Source organism: Hyaena hyaena, unplaced genomic scaffold, assembly GCF_003009895.1.
Source record: "Hyaena hyaena isolate Hyena2069 unplaced genomic scaffold, ASM300989v1 scaffold_457, whole genome shotgun sequence".
Lineage (NCBI taxonomy): Eukaryota > Metazoa > Chordata > Mammalia > Carnivora > Hyaenidae > Hyaena > Hyaena hyaena.
The window spans coordinates 320752-344623 of record NW_024081088.1 but is presented as its reverse complement, the minus strand read 5'-3'; the positions used below and the strand labels follow the sequence as shown (position 1 = coordinate 344623).

Sequence of the window (23872 nt, the reverse complement as noted above, 5' to 3'; positions counted from 1 at the left end):
CTGGACTGAATTTGTCTGTCGTGTGATCTGGGAAAGTCCTTCGTTTTGAGGGCCTTATTCTGTAAAATGGAAATGATGATTTCAATGGTTTTCTCACAGGGTTCTGGTAAATCCTGTATACAATCATAATGTTCGATTTGTAAGTTGTAGACAGTTAATGGTTTTTGTCTATAGTACTTAAAGTTTACTGAGCCTTCCTCTTCCCATCCTGCCTCCCCCAATTTCGTGGAAGATTTGATTTGAAAATCGCTGCATTACTCCTTAAGTTATTATTCCTGGAACTTGGATGATGCCTGTCGTTTGTTGTTTTTGTTTGTTTGTTTCTTGAGCCCAGGGTGGCAAAACCTAAGCTTTGGGTTCACCAAAAACAAACCAAAACCATGTTACATGGAAGATACTGCTTTCTGTCACTCAAAGATATGCTTTTCACCTGAGTGGTGTGTAGACAGACAAGTTAGAAGGAGTTAGATATAGAATTAGACTTTGAATTATCTGGAGAGTTTCAAAAATGCTAGTCCCGGTAGATATTGGGGTGCCTGGGTGTCGTAGTTGAGTGTTTGCCCCCTTGATTTCTACTCAGGTCACCATCCTGGGGTCTTGGGATCAAGCCCTGCCTCAAGCTCTGCACCGAGTGTGGAGCCTACTTAAAATAGTCTCTCTCTTCCTCCCTTCCCCCATAAATAAAATAAAATAAAAGCTGATCCCTGGTCCCTACTCCAGACCAATTAATCGGAAGGTGGGACATGGGTATACCACTTCTTGAAGCTCCCCCCGGTTATTGTGTTGTGCCGGCAGCATGAGAATCCATGTGTTAGAGGAATGAGATTCTTCAGCAGTGTATCCAGTTTGAGGAAGGAAAGGCTGGAAGGATGCTGCATCTGGCATCTGGAAAATGTGGCTTGGAGCATTTAGGGGAATATCTTTAGGGGACTTTTATCAGCAGGTATGATGAAACGTATGATTTGTAAAATAAACTGTAGAGTGACCGAAGTCAGTGGATGGTTGTTAGAAAAATCATGGGAACAATGACAGCAGCAACAGTGGTGATGGAGAGATTAATAAACATTCTTTTCTCTCCTGGATCTTAAGTATTTTGAAGAAAGCAAGTACTGGTTTTAACTTACAAACTTTTTTTACCCTACCTAATTAAAACTGGACCTTTCAACAATTGAAAAGATTGTGGTGATTTTTATTGTTGCTGATTATTTTTAAATGTGCTCAAAAATTTATATTTTCCATATGGTTTTCCTTGTTAATGAAATAATCTCATTGCTCTTAATAGCTTTATGTTAATATGGGGGTTTTTGTTTTTGCTTTTTTAGTGCTATAAGATTGATATTAAAGACATGGTTTTCACCTCTCTTCATCAACACACCTAAGTTTTCTCTTCATTTTGGACCCCTATTTTATACCATAATGGTAAGTTACAGCTCATTGTGTTGCTGTTCATGGTTGTATTTTAGAAAGTTCTCTTCTTCATCTCCATAAAAATACTGTATTACAGGTACAGAAATAATGTATGCCCAAGTTACCCTAGTTGGAAAATTACTTAGCAATCACCTGCAATTTCTCTTAGAAAACAGGGGGCTCATCTCTCAAATCAGTGTTAGAATTATGTCCAGCTTACACAGATAAACTATCTGTCCTGATCTTTGCGAAGCGTTAAAAAATATTTACTTCTGGGGCACTTGGGTGGCTCAGTTGGTTAAGTCTCAAACTTCAGCTCAGGTCATGATCTCACGGCTCTGCTTGTGGGTTCAAGCCCTGCATTGGGCTCTGTGCTAACAGCTCAGAACCTGAAGCCTGCTTTGGATTCTGTGTCTCCCTCTCTCTATGCCCTTCCTCCATTCACTCTCTGTTTTCAATAAAGATTAAAAAAAATTTTTCTTAAATATTTACTTCTTTCTGCCATAATCAAATTACTGGCAGGGAGGATGGGTATAAATACAAATGGCTTTGGGGGGCACAGTTTTCTTCTAATTTAAGATTCCTCTTAATTCCTCTTAATTTAATGGGTTGTTGTTTTTTTTTTTTTGTAATTTAAAAACAAATGTAACCTGTTAATGGCAAATAACATTTTAAGCAGCATCCATGTTAGCCTTCTAATGGCACATTTCTGTTCACTGACTTGCAGCCGTTAAACATACTTGAGACTGGGTGTTTACCTTTTGCCATTAAAAAATAAACACATGGGGGCATCTGGGTAGCTTAGTCGGTTAAGCGTCTGACTTTCGCTTAGGTCATGATCTCGCAGTTCGTGGGTTCGAGCCCCGTGTCGGGCTCTGTGCTGACTGCCAGCTCAGAGCCTGGAGCCTGTTTCAGAGTCTGTGACTCTGCTCTCCCCTCTGACCCTCCCCTGCTCACGCTGTCTCTCTCTCTCCTAGAAATAAATAAAACATTAAAAAAAATTAAAAAATAAACACACGGAAAAAAATTATTATGTTTTAAAGAATCACCAGCATTTGACAATGAAAAAATAAACACATACCACTGTGTTGAATAAACCTTTGAAAATACTTCTCTTCGTATCTTGCCTCTCCACCACTGCCCTGTTACGGAAGAGTAGAGCTGTTGAGTCACTGGTGTGGCCCAGTCGGTTGAGTGTCCTACTTTGGCTCAGGTCATGATCCTGTGGTTTGTGACCCTAGTTGCGCTCTACTGACAGCTTGGAGCCTGCTTCAGATTCTGTGTCTCCCTTTCTCCCTCCCCCTCCCTGCTTCCACCCTGTCACTTCTCTCTCTCTCTCAAAAATAAACAAACATTTAAAAAATTAAAAAAAAAATAGAGCTATTACAGTGAGGTGCTGACCTCGACTTATATTTGCATCCATATTAGCTATCACTTCCCTCTTAAATTTTAGAAGGAAGTAGTGAATAAATGATGGCTTATGTTTACATTGGCAGTTTTATCTCCCGAGAGCTTTTTGAATTTTGATTTCAGAAGATGAGATATTTACTTGAGAAGACTAACAATAGCTAGTTGTTCTCATGTGTACATTTGATTATTTATTATAATTCATATAAATTTACTTTAAGGTTTTAACAAAATAATTAAAAGAACCATATATATTTGTTCAGAGTACTTATCTGGGAGATGATTTATACTCAAGAATCTCATCTTGAATCTTGGGAACCAATTTCATTAGGAATCTGCTGTTCATGAGATTTTTTTCATAAATTTGTATAAATTTATTTTAACTGAACTTTTGAAATGATGGCATATTTCAGACTTTTTTTACTTTTACATTTTAGATGTTTTGTAATGTGTTTTTTGTTTTTTATTGCAGCTAAAAAAAAAGACCTATTTTTGTAATCCTTTAAATTCTCCAACCTTAGGACTAGGGTGGCAGGGTCACTTAAACCTTTCCACAATTTCCAAAGGCTGGCTATTTCTTTTTTCCATTTCGTTCTTGGGATTTTGTGATAGCTTTTACTATATGGAATTTGGTAGGTTGAATTACTGGATAAATTAAAAAAATAAAACAGAAAAATTTAGGTCCTTGTATATTAAAAAGGAAAGTTCTCTGCCCCCTGATGGAATTAGAAATTAAAGAGGACTATCATTGTAAATGAAAAATAACGTAACCCTGTATGGTAACCAAACCATAAAACTAGAAAGAGATATTATACTGGTGTTAAATTTGCTTATTTAAAACCTAGTACTTTTTATTCTTAGATGTTCTTATAAAAGAAAGCTTTACAAATGAGAAGACAGAATTTATCTTCTCTTGGCTTCAAATAATGGTCTCTAAGAAATGGATGAAGGGTGGGAATCTATAAGATCTCAAACCCTACGTGCAGTAATAAAACTATTATTTCACTAAAACTATTATTTTAATATTGAGTTAATGATAAGTTTATAATTAATGGCATCTTCCAGTTATACTTGGTATTTCTTAATATTACCTAAGAGGGGGCGCCTGGGTGACTCAGTCAGTTAAGCATGTGACTCTTGATTCCAGCTCAAGTCATGATCTCCACAGTTGTGAGATCAAGCCCCAGCACTGTGTGTGGAGGATACTTAAGATTCTCTCTCCTTCTCCCCGTGTTTCTCCACCAACTTGCTTGCTCCTTCTCAAAAAAAAAAAAAAAATGTAATAGATTACAGAGAGATGCTTATAATTGATGGTATCTTAAAGTCATTGAAGCATGATAATGATAGCCATCATTTAATGTATTTCTAGTAGACACTGACCTAGAAACCTTATATTATAGATTCTCTGCATTAAGATGCTAAAAATTTCTATATTGGTATTAGGTACCATTATAACAGCACCCCCAATAATCAGGATTCCTAGCTGGTTTACTTTAATCGCATACTTGTTGGCTGTATATTTTTCTGCATGGTGCTACTCAGAATGTTGAAGAAATTGAAGTTTATAAAGCGGAAGTAGTTTCCTCTATCCTACTCTTAGCTCTGTAGCCAGAGAAAACCATTTTAGCATTTCTGATATACTTGGTTGTCATAATGAGATGCCCAGGATTGCCATGTTTTCTCTTTGTAATATATCTCCAACATACAGTGGGGTGGGTAGAGGGTACAAAAATTAAGGAAAATATGTTAGATGTATCTTAGGAAATAAACATACTTAAACACTTAACTAGAAATGTTATATGTATATTAAATTTTTTGTGAGAATAATACCAAATACACTATTTACTCTTTACAGCAACAAGCTTTAGAACTAGCTTTGGATCGTGCTGAGGTGAGGCATGACTAAATTATGTATGAAATAGTGTTGTCTTAATTTGTCTTAATTAACCGAACTTATTTTTAAGAGATTTTTATATGTGGTTGTCAAAGGAGTATGTTAACATGTTAGGGCAAGATCATCTCTTACTTAGAATGTCTGATTTATTATGGAATAAAAATTAATTGAATAAAGACATAGAATTTCCAAAATTATGTTTTCCTGTTTTGAGAAGTTTTTCTAATTCAATTAATGGGGAAGATAGTTCAAAACATATAGAGTTCTTGCACTTGGATATGCTGTTCATATCCTAAATAACCATAAAACATATTGAGAATAACTTTGACCTGTGAAACCTCCGTTCTGAAACTGTTTTTTTAATATCATGACAGTGAAATACTGTGTTAATTTTAGTACAGTTTAAATTTCACTTATTTGTAACATATATTTAGAAGTTAAGTAGTTTTTCCTATAAGATATATTTTAATATGAATCAGAGACTGAAGTGACTAAATAGTCTGTTTAGACTTAACACATATTTTAAGTATACTTAATATACCTGTTCATGCACTAATAAGCAAAAGGCAAGCTGTTTTCATAAACTTTTCTTTTTTAGTATGTTATTGAAAGTGCCCGACAGAGACCTCCAAAAAGGAAATACCTGTCTAGTGGAAGGTATGAATATTTTATTGTTATCTTAGATTATTTAAAATACTATTTATTGCATTTCTGCCAGGCACTGTGCTGGAAATGTTATAGGTACTTTATGTGTATTTGAAATTTCTCAGTTGATACTAGCAACTGTATGCAGCTTACTTCACTCTCAGTTTGGGGGAAATTGGGGGAAAATTATGGAAAAATGCAAAATAACATTCATTTTATGATTAGAATATTCATGTTTTTGTTTCATGAAATTTTAGAAAATCTGTCTTTCAAAAACTTTATGACTTATATATTGAAGAATGTGAAAAAGAGCCTGAGGTTAAGGTAAGTATAAATTTTTTATATTTTTACTGCTTTTGAAATGTAGAAGAACAGGAACATTTGATAGCTTTACACTTGAAGCAGGTAATAATTTACAGTTTTGAGAGAACTAACATCTTTCCTAGCTAGACTCTCGCCAGTTTTACAGCTCACCCATTGCCTTGGCTAATATGGCGTCAGGTACAGATCACCTCCTTAGGTAGGAGAGGCGACCAGTGTTTATTGAGTAATAGAAAATCACTGAGAAGTCCAAAGAAGCAAAGCCCCTATATATATTATCTTTTGCTTCTTTTTCCCCCTAAGAAGTGATTTGTAGACTGAAGACTGGAGGAAGAAAGTAACCTATTTCCTCATAGTGATTTGTACGGTAAAGTTAAAGCTATTACATGACATGTAGGACATTCAGGTATGATAATAAAAGATGAATTTGATCACAGATATTCAAGATTAGATTAATGGAACTCATAGCATAAAGGTATGGGCAGTAGAAGTATAACAAATTGATTTCTTGAGATCTTTTGGACTCTTAGGGTATAAGAGCCTTAAAAAGCTCTGTAGCCCTCTTTAAAAATAAATACCATTTTTTTTTTGAGTTCGAGCCCCGCATCAGGCTCTGTGCTGACACTTGGGAGCATGGAGCCAGCTTTGGATACTGTGACTCCCTTTCTCTCTTACCCTCCCCTGCTCATAGTCTGTCTCTGTCTCTCAAAAAATAAATAAACTTTTTTGGGGCGCCTGGGTGGCTTAGTCGGTTAGGCGTCCGACTTTTGCTTAGGTCATGATCTCGCTGTTCGTGGGTTCGAGCCTCGCATCGGGCTCTGTGCTGACTGCCAGCTCAGAGCCTGGAGCCTGTTTCAGAGTCTTGTGACTCCCTCTCTCTCTGACCCTCCCCTGCTCACACTGTTTCTCTCTCTCTCTCTCCTAGAAATAAATAAAACATTTTTTAAAAAAATAAAAAATAAATAAAATAAATAAACTTTTTTTTAAAAAAAACGAGTACCACTTTTGGGACACTTGGGTGGCTCAGTTGTTTAAGCATCCAACTTTGGCCCAGGTCACGATCTCACAATTCATGGGTTCAAACCCGTGTCGGGCCCTGTGCTGAGAGCTCAGAGCCTGGAGCCTCTGGATTCTGTGTCTCCCTTTCTCTCTGCCCCTCTCCTCATGCTCTGACTCTCAAATATAAATGAACATTTAAAACAAAATTTTTTAAATGCCATTTTACCTTTTAGACAAAAAATTAGTGGAATTCCAGTAATATCCTGCCTTTAAAATCTTCAATAGGATTAAGTGTTAAATATTAAATGAATTTTAGTGTCTGTTTCTTATAAGTTTCATTGAGGCATAACATACAATAAATGACATGCTTAAAGAATATATTTGGTAAGTTTTGACATGTACATATACCCATCATCACAATATAACAAACATACCCATCACCTCTGAGACAGAATTAAAGTAGGAGAGATGAAGATTCTAAATTGGGTTTGGCAACCATTATCTGCCAGCTGAATCTAGCTCACTGCATGTTTTTGTAAATGAGGTGTTGGAATCCAGCCACACCCATTCGTTTATGTCTTGTCTATGGCTGATTTTGAGGTACAACAGGAGAGTTGAGTGTTTGAAACACAGACCAGATAGCCCACAAGCCTAATACACTATCTGGCTCTTTAAGAAGGAAAGAAATTTTCTGACCTCTGATTTGTATATTCACCAAAGAACTAAGTGAAAACCAACTTTATTTTCTTGAAGAGATACTGTCACATTTTTTTGTTTTTTGTTTTTTTTTTAATTTTTTTATCTATTTCTAGGAGAGAGAGAGAGAGACAGCGTGAGCAGGGGAGGGTCAGAGAGACAGAGGGAGTGACAGACTCTGAAACAGGCTCCAGGCTCTGAGCTGGCAGTCAGCACAGAGCCCGACGCGGGGCTCGAACCCACGAACCGCGAGATCATGACCTAAGCGAAAGTCAGACACTCAACCATCCAGGCGCCCTGTCATAGTTTTTCTGACTATTTTGTCATGTGTCAAATTACGACATTTTCTTTACACTTGAAAATATTTTAAAATTTTAGTGTCTGTACTTGTGTTTTTGTTTTTGTTTTTTAACAAAGTGGTTTCTAAGGAACTGTTAAACTGAATTTGTTGGAAATTGCTTAAATTCCTTGTTTCCTCTTTTTAATTTTTTTTTTAATTTTTATTTTTGAGAGAGAGAAAAATGGGAGAGATTGTAAAGGGAGAGAGAGAGCATTTGAAGCAGGTCCTGCACGGACAGCAGAGAGCCTAATATGGGGCTTGAGTTCAAGAACTGTGAGATCATGGCCTGAACTGAAGTCAGATAGTTAACTGACTGAGCCACCCAGGCTCCCCAGTTTCCTTATTTCCTTTTACCAGCTAGGTGTCTTTGAGCCTAACATTATAACTGACTAGAGCTGTTGACTCATTTAGATCTACTTCATGCCAGAAAATGTTTAAGAAGTGGATACCTATAATAGTACAACTGAACATAATACCCCAAATTCTTTGTCTGTAGACTTAAATTTCATAGAAACTAATTATATGGCATCTGTGTTTTATATATTTGTATTTGATGGTTTTATGTTTTACTTAAATATTTTTGTTATATTCTGCTTATGTGCTCAAAGATCCCTATTTCACATATAGACAACTTTTTTCTTTGTGGTATGAGCTAATTTATATAAAATGTAGTAATCAAATTAAGCTTACATAAATGTTCTGTATTTGGTAGCTGTAGTGTTTGTGCATTTTCCCCATATATTCAGGATCATAATGTGGAAGGAGCACCAAAAGATAATTCAAATATAACTTTGTTAACTTAGAGCATTTTTGTTAAGGTTATGCTGGGTTATTTTCATGAGTGCTGCCTCTTTTTAAAGCAGAAATTAAGAAGAAATGTGAATTTGTTAGAGAAGCTTGTTATGCAAGAGACATTATCCTGTTTAGTGGTCAACCTCTACCCGGGAAATGAGGGATATTCTCTGATGCTCAGGGGAAAAAATGGATCAGGTAAGAGCCTTCAAAGTGCTACAGCCACAGAAATCCCTCTGCAAGGCAGGGTGTAATATCTTCTAGATGTTAGGTCTGGTCGTCAGGTCATTGATGACTTGATAAAGGAAGACTTTGAGCCCAAACTTTCCTCTTTACTGTGTTTTGTTAGAAATTATCTATAAGATGATTAGCCTTCATGAAAATTCATTTGTAAAGAATTCTAATTGAGATAGATTTGGAAGTTAAATTGTAAAAGACCTAACCTTTAAATAATTGTCATAATTTTCTATTTTTATTTGTACTTTAAGATAGCCTAAGGTGTTTTATGTTTTTCTGTATTTTGACTGTACTCTGAGTCTAAAACCTTCAAAATTAAGCAGATTCACTGCCTTTTGAATAATTTTCATATTAACACTTTTTAATGTAAATTTGAAAATAGTTTTGAAATATAAGCACTATTAGATTTCACTAAAGACCTCTAGAAATGTGACATGGTGATGATGATATGGGTTCTATAAGGAAATCACCTATATAGGAATTAATTTCTTTTTTTGATAATTTATAATAAAGTGTAACAGCCAGAGAATTTTGTTCTGTAATGACCATTTTTCAGATGAGGTACCAAATTAATCACTCTTATTTTCAGATTAGGTTAAGTTGTTTTCAAGGAATTTTCAGTTACCAGCATTGGAATTTTATCATATTCTCGTAGCACTGCCAGCTGTGGTTTGCATTATGTTGTTATGCCAGATTCTTTTCAATATATGTTGGAGGTTTTCTCCTTTCTAACCTAAAATTGTATGTGGTTTACCAAGTCTTACAGCAGTATGTAAAGTGATTTATTTGTAAGACTTAAATAAAGAAGAACTTTAGAAGAACCTTTTGGATTTATTCTCTTTATTTTTTTTTATGAGAACTCATTTAAATTATGCACCTAAGGTTTGCAGTGAGCCTCATCATTTTCAGAAACTTTGTTTTAAAATTAAGATTCTGAGACCATTCGACTGCCTTATGAAGAAGGAGAATTGCTTGAATACTTGGATGCAGAAGAATTACCTCCAATTTTGGTTGATCTCCTAGAAAAATCTCAGGTACAAAATTTTTCTCTTTAAAATGTCATTAGGGGCACCTGGGTGTCTCAGTTAGTTGATTAAGCATCTGACTTTAGCTCAGGTCATGATCTCCCAGCCTGAGATTTCAAGCCCCACATCGGGCTCTGTGCTGACAGCTCAGAGCCTGAAGTCGGCTTCAGATCCTGTGTCTCCCTCTCTCTCTGTTCTCCCCGTCACCGGCTTGCAATCTGTCTCTCTCTCCTCTCAAAGATAAATATTTAAAAAAAAAAAAAAAAAATTAACGTTTTTGTATTGTTGAGAGACAGAGCATGAACATGGGAGGAGCACAGAGCCCTGATGTGGGGCTCGAACTCACAAACCACGAGATCATGACCTGAGCTGAAGTCGGACACTTAACCAATTGAGCCACCCAGGTGCCCCTAAAAAATTTTTTTAATGTCATTAGATTTGACAAATGTGGCATTTGTTATAAATGATATTTATATTTAAATGATATTAAGTTCTCAATGGTTTTTAGAACAAGAAATGAGACATTATACATAATTAGGTGGTAATCATTTTATTGTGGGATACTTACCCTTTAGGCTGTACTGAAATGTGTAGATTTAGTTTTTTATTTTATTGAAATGTGTAGATTTAGTTGATTCGTCTAAAATTGCTTTAATAACTAGCTCATTTGTTGGAAATTTCCCTGTACCTACGCAAAGATTATGGGAGAAACTCCTGACTCTGGCTTCACTCCAGCGATACTATATACTTAGGAAAAAGCCATCTGATGGGAACTTCCGTTTTCTTCTAGCCTTAGTCAGCTAGAGCTCTGTCCACACTTTTCTGTCTGCCTTTCTGTTAAAATGGAAGAAAAGTATGCTGTTCTTAAGAAATCCTCTGCTTGTATTCTGGGTCCTCCTTGTCAAGGACTTGCAACTATAACCTCTTCTTCTACCATCTATTTACCTCTTTCTACTAGATACAAAATAGAAGTATGTTTTACTATATCTCAACTTAAATAAACCTCCCTTGGCCCCATGTCGTTCTTTAGCTACTGTTGTATAATTCTGCTTTTCTTGTCAGCAAAGCTACTCACAAAGTTGTCTCTAATCATTCTTTCTTTTTTTCTCACATCCCATTATTTTCTCTACCCACCTCTTTCAGCATTATTAACATCACCATTCTACAAGAGGCAGTTTTGTCAAGGTCACCAATGATCTACATGACACAGAATCAGTTGGTCACTTTTCTGTTCTCCTTTTAATTGGTCTCTCAACAAAATTCAGTGCAAATGAACTTACCTCCTTGAAACACCCTTCTTTTGGCTTCTGAGACATCACATTCTGGTTTTCCTCTTGTCTCTATTCAGTCATCTTTACTATCATTTCTCTTCTCATAAATGTGTGCAGGTTTCAGGGTTCAATCCTAGGCCCTCTATTCTTTAGTAACACACTATCTCTGGATGATCTCAGCCAGCGTCAGGAGTTTAAAAGTGACATTTAGGGGCACCTGGTTGGCTTAGTTGGTTGGATATTCGACTTTGGCTCAGGTCATGGTTTCTTGGTTCTGGAGTTCGAGCCTCATGTTGGTCTCTTTGCTGACAACTCAGAGCTTGGAGCCTGCTTTAGATTCTGTGTCTCCTTCTCTCTCTGCCCTTCCCCAGCTCATACTATGTCTCTTTCTCAAAAATAAATAAATACTTAAAAAACTTTTTCAATTAAATGAAAGTGACATTTAATCGCTTCCTTATATCTCCATGACTATTACTTCAAGCTCTAAACTTCTACTTACTAGGATATATAATAGGTTCCTCAAACTTAACAAAAACATCTTTTGATTGTGCCTCCCCAACTAGTTCTAGTCCTTCTAATCTCAGACCCTGCTCTGACCTTTTATATTCAATCCAACAGCAAAGGTCCGCTGTATCTTCAAAATATATATGATCATGATCTGCTGTAGTTACTTTGCTGAACTTTATGCTTTCATTCTAGAACTCCAGGAATCAGTTCTCTGCAGACCCCTAGATAAGATTATAAAATAAACAAGAGAGAAAAAAGTTCCCAGGCTTTAAAATTCTTCAGTGTCTTCCCCCCCTGTACAAAACACTTGTCTTCTTGTCTCCATCTCCTGATTCTCATCCCAGTCTTTATACTCCAGCCATCCATTGTTCTTTATGTACTAAAACACACCAGGCATATTCCTACCTTAAGGCCTTTCATATCCTATTCCTTCTGTCTGGAATGATCTGTGCCAGGTGTCCAGCCCTTTGTGATTCAGGCCTCAGCTAAAAAGTCACTTCGTCAGGTTTTTATCTGAGCACACAATTTCAGTTAACTTCTCCCTGTTTTATTTCCTTTTTAGCATTCATCACTAAGATTATCTTTTTATTTCTGTACATGTTTATTGCCTGTCTTCCCACACTGAGAGCAAATGTTGTCCCACCACCAGTATATCTGTGATGCTGCTGCTTTAGTGCCTAGCATATAGTTCACGTTGTCGTGGGCATAATAATGACTCATAGCATAGGAAGTCACAGTCTCTAGTAAAAGTTCTGAAAGCATGAAAAACATAATACTTTATATAAATGACTATGGTAGGTTGTAATTAGCAAGACTTGAATGATAAAGGTCCTTATCTTTGGACTTAGAAAAGGACCAGAAAACAATAGTTTTAACTGAACATTATTATTTGAATTTATAGTTAGCTTTCTTCCTTTTATTAATAAAGACAGTCATATTTCTGGATATCTTAGCAGAGCAAATAGAAGTTTTATCCAGAAGCTGAAACTGACAGGGTTGATTGACCGTTTATAACAAAGACAAACTTCATAACAGTGACAAGGTTAGCAAAATATGATGGTTGGCCATTGAGCATCAGGAATAGCATTTCCAGTGATTTGTAACATTAATAGTATATAAATGTTAAAACCCAGTCTATGACTAGAAGCCATTAAACAGTTTTAAAGTGCTTCTTGAGTCATAGTGATGAACATAAAATAATTCCTTGAAAAAGTTTATGTAATGGTAAATCCATCAAGGAAGTCCACTTAAGAGTATGTGAGTGGTCAGCGCTTCTCGGCTTTTTGGCTAAGATAAAGTGAAGAGTATGTGAGTGGCCATAGGTGTTGCATAAGTGTGTGAAGAACCTGAAATATTCAATATAAGCACACTTCTGTAGGCTTTTGAAAGATGAAATTTACTTAAATATTTTCACTCAAAACAGGTTAATATTTTTCATTGTGGATGTGTCATAGCAGAAATACGTGACTACAGGCAGTCCAGTAATATGAAATCTCCTGGTTACCAAAGTAGGCACATTCTCTTACGTCCAACAATGCAGGTAAGGAATGTTTAATTATGTGTTTTATGGGCTCCCGGTTGGCTTAGTGGAGTGTGTGTCTTGATCTTGGGGTTGCAAATTTGAGCCCGTATGTTGGATACAGAGATTACTTAAAAATAAAATCTTGAGGGGCGCCTGGGTGGCTCAGTTGGTTAAGCGTCTGACTTCGGCTTAGGTCATGATCTCTCAGTCTGTGGGTTCAAGCCCCGCATCAGACTCTGTGCTGACAGCTCAGAGCCTGGAGCCTGTTTCAGATTCTGTGTCTCCCTCTCTCTCTGCCCCTCCCCAGCTGGTGTTCTGTCTCTGTCTTAAAAATAAGTAAACGTTAAAAAAATTTTTTTAAGTAAGATAAAATCTTTAAGGGGCACCTGGGTGGCTCAGTCAGTTGAGCATCCAGTGTCGGCTCAGGTCACGATATCTGCGGTTCGAGCCCCACATTGGGCTCACTGCTATGAGCACAGAGCCCCCTTCAGATCCTTTGTCCCCCCCCCACCCCTCCCTCACTTGCTCTCTCTCAAAAACAAATAAACATTAAAAAAATTTTTTTAATAAAATCTTTAAAAAGAAAAAATGTATTTCCTATTGTATTTGGAGTTTTAGTAGTTTCATATGTTTGTATGTCTGTACATTAATGTGTTTTTTAAAACTTTTATTTCTTTTAGACTTTAATCTGTGATGTGCATTCAATAACAAGTGATAATCATAAATGGACCCAGGTTGGTTGTTTTTTAATTCCAAACAGGAAAAATACAGGAGGGGATAAAGTTAACATTAAGTTAAGCAAAAGATATTTTATTTGTAATTTTATTCATGAGTAAGTTCTGGGATTCTTTATGAGCTTTAAAAATCGGGTCTCTTTGGGTGCCTGGGTGGCTCAGCTGGTTAAGTGTCCAACTCTTGACTTTGGCTCAAGTCATGATCTCACACTTCGTGGATTCAAGCCCCATATCCGGCTCTGTGCTGACTACATGGAGCCAGCTTAGGTTTCTGTCTCCGTCTATCTCTGTCCCTCCCATGCTTGCTCTCTATCTGTTTCTCAGAAAAATAAAATAAAAATAAACTTAAAAAAAAAATGGGTCTCCTCAGCTATGCAATAACCCTTCTAGGAAGTAAGCAGTTCAGTCTCATTTGTTTTAGGACCATGGTGAAATAGGGTCAGGCTGACCTGATCTGCCCAATGTGTGAAATTTAGTTTTTATTGGCTTCTCAAATAGAAGAAAAATTTTTTTTTATGCCATGGATACAAATAGATACAGATTTTCTGTAATCTAGGATTCTAAAGCAGGCCTACCCTGTCTTTGCCATTCATACCAGTTGCAACACTAGGGGAATTCTTACTACTTTTGTGAATAGCAAGTAACTCTCCACTGGTCGCTCAGTATATATGAGTTGCCCACTCAAAATAGTGTTCACTTCTCTGCTGCTTTAGAGAGGAAAAGTTAACTAAACCAAAAAAAAATATCAATAATGAAAATTATCTGCAAAATAACGGTTCTGATTCATCAGTAACTGTCAAGTATTGTGTTTTAGTTTGGCCTATAATCTTCATCTTTAAGGTTAAAATCAATTGAAAGAATATTCAAAACCAAAAAAAAAAAAATTATTGGCCAGGGTATCAGTTTCTTATTCTGAAGATTGATGAATAAAGGGAGAGTCGGTAGCATTTTATTCTGCTTTTCTTGTGTGAACTGTATGTTAGGTGGCCAAATAATAACTAAGAGGAAGTTCTTTAAGAAAATTAGATCTTGAAAGTTTTCACCACAAGAAACAACAATTTTTGTAGCTGTGTGTAATGATGCAAGTTAACTAGACTTACAGTGGTGAGCATTTTGCAGTGTACAGGAATACCAAATCACTTGTGCTCCTGAAAATAATATGTTCTATGTCAGTTACACCTCAATAGAAAAGAGTAAAAGCAGACAACTATCCTAGTATAGAGTAAATGTTAGTGGAGGACATCTCTTACAGGCAGATCCATGGTTCTTGTCTTGGAAAAATATCACCTGCCTCTATGCACAAAAGTTTATTTTCTTAACTTGCTTTTTTATAAACATGAATTTAGAGTTAACTTTTAAGAATAGAATACATTCAAATAGGCTTCAATAATCTATTTTAAGTGGGCTCCAGTTAAGAATCAGGAAGTATAGAAGACAGTTTAGAATTAACATTTCTGATATTGATGAAACATGTAATTTCTTTGCATGAGAGGCATATAAATGCTGCTTTTGTAATTAAGGACTCCAAATAGAAATTTCTACTTGTGATTTAACATATTACAGATATTCTTGATAACATAACTGTTAAGATGTTGACATAGACTTCATAGCATTCCTACTTCTTAGGTAATCTTCCCAGAATTGAGAGAGTGACACGCCCAACTACTTAGCACATATACAGCCTCAGTAGAGAAAGGAGAAAAAAAAAAAAAAGAATTCCTGCTAATAGATACAAAGGAAATAAGTGATGGACTTTTTAAAATATCCCTTTGGGAGTCTTGAATCTAGACAGGTGTAACTCTTAGGCGTAAAAACCATTAGGTTATAGGTTTATGGGAAATTTTATAATGCAGAGATCTGACTGACCCCATTAGTGTAAAAATGGGACAGTCAGTCATGTGATTGATGCAAGAGAAAGTATATAATACCAATAAAAAATGCTTGTCTAAAAAAAATAGAACCAGAATTAACTTAAGCTTCTAGATCTAACAAGTTATAGGGAATTTAGGAAATAAACTGTTGAATGACACAGTGTGCAACAATCAGCCAGGAAGTAATTGGGTCAAATTCAACAAATCCGTTACATGCGAAATGGGAAAAAGATGGGAGAAGAAGTGATCGTTAAAGAATAAAAATGTTTAAAAGATAAAAACCGAATACAAAGTGTAGAGTTTGAGTTCAAATTCAAATAAACCAATTGAAATACACTCTTGAGATAATGGGAAATTTAAATCCAGACTGGATGTTAGAGGTTTTTGTCAGCAATGCATGCTAGAGTATTTTGAGATGAAATAATACAACATCAAAGATGTGTTTTAAATTACATCAGCAAAACAAAAGCATAAGAAGTTAAGGGGCAGTTGTTAAATTGAGTTTTGGTACATGGGTGTCACTACACTTCCCCTTTTGTTTATGTTTGAAAATATCCATAATAAGGAGTTGAACTGTTGAAAGAAACAGTGTTTCTTTCTTTGCAAAAATTCTTAGCAATAATGTTAATTGACTCATTTGACTGTAAAGTATTTAGTTGTTGCTGTTAAAAAATTTCAGTAATTAAGCAAAAAATTTTTAATTTAAAAAAAGTAAAGCCTGTAGATCTATGTATTTTGGAATTGAGAATATAGAGTTTACACAATGCTAGTGTAATCGTTTTTATTCTTGTAATGAAGTTAAACGGAGTATTGAATAGGATGGATATTAAAAGTTCATTAAAAGTTCTACGATCCATCGTCATCTTTCTTGTAAGCTTTGAAGGAGCAGGTGATTTTATCTGTTCACTACTTTATCCTCAACTCTTAGAACAGAGGCTGACACATGGTAAGTGCTCAGTAAATGTTTATTGAATTAATGAATAGGCACTCTTACAACTTCACCATGTTGTACACTACAAATTACTGAATTTACATTAGTAATTTCATTATGCTGTCAAGTTTCTGAAATCTACAAAGTTGGAACTTGAAATACTATGTCTTATGGTAGTACATAGAGTTCCAAGGAATATTTCTAGATTAAGAAATATGTATGATTTGAAAAACTTAAATCTGGTACTGATACATGTCATACATTTCAGGAAGATAAACTTTTGCTTGAGAGCCAACTGATCCTCGCTACAGCTGAACCACTGTGTCTTGATCCTTCTATAGCAGTAACCTGTACTGCCAACAGACTGCTTTATAACAAGCAAAAGATGAACACACGCCCAATGAAACGGTAAGTGCCTTTGTAGTTGGGTAAACCAAAAGATGCTCCTAGAGAATTAGCTTTAAATTTTGCTATTTATGGGGGCTCCTGGGTGGCTCAGTCAGTTAAGTGTCCCTCTTCGGCTCAGGTCGTGATCTCCTGGCTCGGGGGATTGATCCCTCCATCAGGCTCTGTGCTGACAGCTCAGAGCCGGGAGCCTGCTTTAGATTCTGTGTCTCCTTCTCTCTCTGCCCCTGCCCCACTCACACTCTTGTCCCCCCTCTCTCCTTAAAAAATAAATAAAGATTAAAATAAATAAATAAAATAAATTAAAAAAAATAAATTATGCTGTTTATGGTGTCTTCTCTATATATAAATACTATGACTTTTTTAAAATAAGTTACTTTTTTTGTGTATTGTGATTTTTTACTACTGTCTGCTTTATATTAGAGTGACTTACTCTCTGCATTTTGTGAAAGAACAAGCTTATAAATTTAGAGTCTTTACCAAAAACAGACGGTGAGAAGACACAAGTGTTAATAGAAAGAATAATTTATACTTACTAAGTACCAGTAACCTGTTTGTTTTGTTAATACTGCTTTTAAAGAAATGATTCATGATTTATTTTTGATATCTGATAAAATAACAGTTTGAGAAGTCAGTTTGTAACCAAATGCCTTTTTATGACATTGTAATTTTTTTTTTAATTTTTTTTTTAATTTCTATTTATTTCTAGGAGAGAGAGAGAGACAGCGTGAGCAGGGGAGGGTCAGAGAGAGAGGGAGTCATGGACTGAAACAGGCTCCAGGCTCTGAGCTGGCAGTCAGCACAGAGCTCGACGCGGGGCTTGAACCCACGAACTGCGAGATCATGACCTAAGCGAAAGTCGGACGCTTAACCGACTAAGCCACCCAGGTGCCCCTATGACATTGTAATTTATCTTTACATGTTTTAGCTGTCTTTTCTACTTAATAAAAGAATGCATATTAATTTGGATCACAGTTCTAATTGGCTCATCGTTAGATACTCTTGACAGTTGTTTGAGTTTCCCATTTTGGGTTGTCTTCAGGTTTGAAGGAGTTTGAAAAGATACCCATTTTCTAAATTCCTTAATTTACTATGTAAACAATAAACACTAAAGAAAAAGGTACAGTTTTGGGAATGGTGAAATAAGTCCATATAAGATCTGTCAATAGTCCTATAAAGTCTCCTTGTATCTTCACATCTCCATGCCGCACTGCCAAATCTTCAAGTTGGCAGTGTCTTTATCTTGATTTCTGTAGTAAATTTCTGTTTGGTCTTCTGGCTACCACCTTTGCTCCTTTTTGGTCCATTTGCCACATAAGCAAACTGGAGTAATCTTTTAAAAACTTCAAAGCAGACGGAGCGCCTGGGTGGCTTAGTTGATTAAGCGTCCAACTTTCGCTTAGGTCATGGTCTCGCGGTTCGTGGGTTCGCGCCCCGCGTCGGGCTCTGTGCTGACAGCCAGCTCAGAGCCTGGAGCCTGTTTCAGTCTGTGACCCCCTCTCTCTCTGACCCTCCCCTGCTCACACTGTCTCTCTCTCTCTCTCTCCTAGAAATAAATAAAAACATTTATAAAAAAATTAAAAAAAAAAAAAAAACTTCAAAGCAGACGGAGCGCCTGGGTGGCTTAGTCGATTAAGCGTCCAACTTTCGCTTCGGTCATGATCTCGTGGTTCGTGGGTTTGAGCCCCGTGTCGGGCTCTGTGCTGACTGCCAGCTCAGAGCCTGGAGCCTGTTTCAGTCCATGACTCCCTCTCTCTCTGACCCTCCCCTGCTCACACTCTCTCTCTCTCTCCTAGAAATAAATAAAACATTTAAAAAATAAATAAAAATAAAAACTTCAAAGCAGAGTATGCCACCACTTGCTTGATTTCCGTAAAGCATCCCCTTGAACTTCACATTAACACATTCCCATTGGTCTGCAAGAGCCCTGCCTCACTCCCTGACCTCATCTCTTATGTGGACTCTTCGTGCTCTAATCACACCTATTTCTGTTTTCAAAGGAAGTTTTTAATTCTTTATTTTTTAAATTTTCTCTCCTTCAAATACTCATTCCCTGATCTTAACCATGGCCTATTCCTTCTTGCCATTTAGGAGTCTGGTCCTTCCTTACTCTTACCTCCTGCTGTCCTCTCTATCACTGACTCACTGCAGAACCCTGGCTTTGTTGTTTTTACTCAACCCCCACCCCCGACATAATGCTCTTCTGCAGTTATCTGTTTAGTTGTGAATGTCTTTTTCCTCCTCTGGACTACCAGCTCCATGGTAGCAGGACTTATGTTTTTGTCTTGTTCGTTTTTATTTTACCAGTGCCTGGGACTCTGCTTGATAAATGATAGTGGTCATTTAATTACATTATAATGCATCCTGATTTAAACCCAGATTTATTCTGAGTTTCTTTTATTTTCAATTCTCTTCATATTTCAGGTGTTTCAAGAGGTATTCCAGGTCTTCTCTGAATCGGCAGCAGGATCTGTCTCATTGTCCACCTCCGCCTCAGCTAAAATTACTTGATTTCTTACAAAAAAGGAAGGAAAGAAAAGCAGGTCAACATTATGACCTCAAGATTTCTAAAGCAGGAAATGTAAGTGTGTTTTTAAAATAAAGCTTATTATTTCAAAAGGCTTGCTTATTTTTAATTTCTCAGCATTTTAATACTGTTTTTAATTTTTCAGTGTGTAGATATGTGGAAACGGAGTCCCTGTAATTTGGCCATACCTTCTGAAGTAGATGTAAGTCAGTTCATGATTTGCATTTATTTTCATACAAGGTTCCTAAGTTTAATAGCAGCTGATACTTTGGGGAAAACAAAGACTCTTACTTGTTTTAAAAACAAGATAATGATTTTTTTAATCAATTGCTCATTTTTAGAATATTTTAGAATATTATTTCACATTAACTTATGTAAGAATATAACTCCTTAACACATTCTGTGTATTGCTGTAAAAGGCCTGTGTTTAGGAATATAACCAAAGAATTTTGAACCGTGGGGGGAAGTTTTATATATATATATATATATATATATATAAAATATGCATTAAAATACTTCCTTATAATTTCCTGATAATGCTTCTTTTCTCAAATTGGTTAAATTTAAAAATTAATCATACTGGAGCACTGGCCAAATTAGGAATTACCAATCCAGAATAATCATGAGCTATAAATTACAAATGATCAAAAACACGGAAAAGATCTTTTGATGATTGGTCTCATATATTTTTCACTTTCCTATTTCTCCTATGTTGATAACTTCTATGTTTTCTGGAGGACCACAGCTTGAGAAGAGATGTTAATGTAAATACCAAAGAGTGAGATTTAGCTTTGAAGGGTAGATTGGATATCTAAAGCAGTGCTTCTCAAACTTTAATATACATCCTGGTCACTTGGCTTGCTTGTTAAAATGCAGATTTTAATTCAGCAAGTATGGGCTAGCGCCTGAGATGCTGCAGTTTTGTCAGGCTCCCAAGTTGCATGATAACTGGGGTCCGCAGCCTACACTTGGAGTAACAAAACCCAGATGTAGAATATTTCCAGTCTGAATCAATCAGAAGAGTCATCTAGAATACCAGTGAAAATGTAGACTTCACGCCCCACCTCAGACCTTCCAGTGGAGTAAGGTCTCCAGGGGAAGGACATGGAAATCTGAATTCCCAGGCGAGTCTGATTTACCCTTAAGATCATGGTTGCCAGTAAAATTAGTATATTTGATTCACACAGATTACTAGGAGGTAATATGGTCCATCTCTAACTAGAAAATGGAAATGGTTCACAAAAATCTTACCAACTTAATATAATTTCCCTAGTTTTCCTCCAGTTTTGTTTCTACTGTTACGTGACAATTCCTGTTCCCTTAAAGCCCAGCAAAGGGAAAGATCCTGCTTCTGATTTTCTCTCTGGTATTGCAACTTTCCTAAAGGATGCATGTGATACCAGCTAATGGAATAAACAGAAGAGGCACTCTCCAGAAAAGCAGCTGTGTTTATTACACCTACTTAATGACAAAAGAGATTCTGATTTTGTTTTTTTAAAACCAGTTGGTGGAATTTAACATATCAGGAGAGTTTTGAACCAAGCATAAATAGTTGGTGATATTAGCAATTGAATTTTTGTGCTTGAAACTATATTGTTGAGTTACTTCGGTTTTTCTCTTTCATCACAATACTGATTCCATTACATTTGCTGTTACCGATTTGATTGCTTAGGTGGAGAAATATGCTAAAGTGGAAAAGTCCATCAAGTCTGATGACTCACAACCAACAGTCTGGCCAGCCCATGTAAGTAACCACTGCAGCAGTCTCCTTTCTAATAAAGCAGTTTCTAATCTGGGATCTGAATTTATTAAACATGAAGTGCCTTTAGGATTTTTTTTTCTTTAATTTATAGGAAGTGTTGGGATTTAGTGAATTAAATAATAGGTGTTCAGTTTTCTTCTTCACAAAGTATGGTTTCCATTTTAAAGGGCAGTTTTAATGTATAACTGCATTTTTACTTCTCTTTTGGTTGCCTATTGAAGTTTTATCCCTTTAATATTTAGTATTTGCATTCATGTGTCCAGTATATGAAATTCTGCCATATTTTACTTGGGCTTAGTTAACTACCCCTTTAGAGCTCATTCATAAAGTGCTATGTAAAAAAGAGTCCTGGTCGATAGCCAACATGCTATGTGCCTTCTTATTGCCAGACATAAGTTCATCTGTCATTTATTTTGTTCATTTTGATAACATATTTACTGAAGAAGGTGTTTATCTGGGGTGTTCTGTCTTTTTCAGGATGTAAAAGATGATTATGTATTTGAATGTGAAGCTGGTAATCAGTATCAGAAAACAAAGCTGACCATTTTGCAGTCACTTGGTGATCCACTTTACTATGGTAAAATACAGCCATGTAAAGAAGACGAAGAAAATGACAGCCAGATGTCTCCATCCCAGTGAGTTCTGTTAAATACATGTAATTGACAGAATTAGGCATCAGAATTTATTTAGCAACTACTGATAAACTGTTAATGAATAAAAATTTCCCTTTGAGGATTCATTTGTTAAGTACTCTAATTAGATTTGTGAGTGGACCTAAGTAAACCTAAATCACAGTTACTGTGTTGTCCAAGACTTACTTAAAATAAAATATCTTCTTAAAAACCTATGGTATAAATATTTTCATACTTTGAAGGGTATACCATTGGTATCCTTCTTACTCATTGTGACTTCAGCCTGTGAGCATGAAGTGTTTCCAAGAAGTAGTTTAAGTAGAAAGCAAGTTTACTATAAATGATGAAGGTATTAAAGATACTTGTCATTGTAGTACTGCATGTAAGGGCAAAGACTGTGCTTAAGGTAGTAATTGGCTCTAGAAATCTGTATATATTTATTTGATGTATATATCAAATGTTTATTTGTATTTATATACATAGCACATGTATATTTGATTGTCCAAAATTTATGGACTACATATATTTAGTACAAGCTAATAGTATTTAGTTTTGTTTTTATTGTTAGTTTGATTATTAGTCTTTCAACCAAGTTGATGCGGTTTTGAAGAGAAGAAACTACAAACAGGAGGAGCTCAACAGAAAAAAGCAGGGGCCAGGCCTATGTTAAATTGTTTATAAAGTCTTTACTTTTAACACAAGATGCTAATTGAAACTATAACAGAATGATGAATTTTAAAGAACATCCTCACCAGTATCTAAGTAAAACTCAATGGTAAGAAATAGTATTAGTCATGGAATCATTAGGTAATTTTTCACATTAGCAGTTTCTTTTGTTGAATACTCTATAGAAAGATCAGATATTCTGATTACCTATATTTTTAAAAATCTTCCCCTTAAAGACATACATTGGTCATATTAAATTATGACTTTTCTCAAATACAAAGAAATATTCTTTTTTTCAATTAAAAAGTCAGTTCAGAACCCTACTGATTAGATCTAACAAGAATTGAATTTTTTGCCTTTGTGTCAGGGAATTGCTGCAAAAATGCTGCATGATTTATTACTTCCATTCATTCCTCCATATTCATAAATAACTTGCATTAATAACTATGAAGTTAATGTTTGAGCTGCATTAACCAAGTTTTTTCTTTTTTTTACATTTTATATTTCAGCTCCTCCACAGATGACCATTCAAATTGGTAATTAAAAAATAAACAAACTCACTATTTTAATCTGTTAAGAAATCATATAAATGTCAAATTTTTTTTAAAAAGATCTGGTAAAGACATTTTATTGAATTGGCAATAAACTACCTTCCTTGTCTAAAATCTTTTCTAAGAGCTGCTGTATAGACATTAATAATGACTTCGAAAATCAAAGGTTAAAATGAGAGGAAGGCCAGAGGCCTTGCACAGAGTAGTCCAGTGAATTGTACTATAGGGCAGGCACTTGCAAAGATGTATAGTATTTGGTAATTTTCAGCCCGGATTTTGTTTTGATACATAAGTTTTATGCAAAACTACATCTCCCTTAAATTAAATCAACCAAATTATTCACAGGATTATTTTATAATGCATGCAAAACTTGGTCATTGCTTCATAAGTTTAAATATATTTAATTTTTTTTTAATATCTCAGTAGATTTGACTCCTTTTATAAAACTACAGTCACTAAAATATGGAAGCCTTCAAAAATAATCCCAGGGCTCCTTAAGACAACTCTTAACCTAATACTTTTTTCTTTCTTCAACATTTCAGGTTTATTATTGGATCAAAGACTGATGCTGAGAGGTAAAAATATTTGATTCTCCTCTTTATCTTTAATCTGGATAGATATGAAAAACTTCACTTTTAGGATAAGGGAGAACTCCACTAGGAGTCACAACTTTGATTTCAGTTATACCTTAGATATTACTAGGATTTTTTAATAGATTTAGGGAAAAAAG

At 35.6% G+C, this 23872-nt stretch overlaps 1 protein-coding gene across 12 annotated transcripts in view; it reads left to right on the top strand.

Annotated features, from left to right (window-relative positions):
- Positions 1-23872, top strand: part of SUPT20H (SPT20 homolog, SAGA complex component) — a 42230-nt gene that overhangs the window by 1044 nt on the left and 17314 nt on the right. For 7 of the 12 annotated variants that reach the window (XM_039253616.1, XM_039253619.1, XM_039253618.1 and 4 more), the window contains exons 2-16: positions 1323-1419; positions 4670-4705; positions 5307-5365; positions 5611-5677; positions 8570-8699; positions 9669-9772; positions 12965-13081; positions 13744-13797; positions 16868-17007; positions 19429-19585; positions 19677-19733; positions 21204-21275; positions 21771-21928; positions 23101-23127; positions 23685-23717. In XM_039253616.1, the coding sequence (XP_039109547.1) occupies positions 1417-1419; positions 4670-4705; positions 5307-5365; positions 5611-5677; positions 8570-8699; positions 9669-9772; positions 12965-13081; positions 13744-13797; positions 16868-17007; positions 19429-19585; positions 19677-19733; positions 21204-21275; positions 21771-21928; positions 23101-23127; positions 23685-23717 (1214 nt within the window). In that variant the 5' untranslated portion in view covers positions 1323-1416. The remainder of the gene's footprint in view (positions 1-1322; positions 1420-4669; positions 4706-5306; positions 5366-5610; positions 5678-8569; positions 8700-9668; positions 9773-12964; positions 13082-13743; positions 13798-16867; positions 17008-19428; positions 19586-19676; positions 19734-21203; positions 21276-21770; positions 21929-23100; positions 23128-23684; positions 23718-23872) is intronic. The other 5 variants (XM_039253630.1, XM_039253627.1, XM_039253625.1 and 2 more) reach the window with 2 other exon arrangements.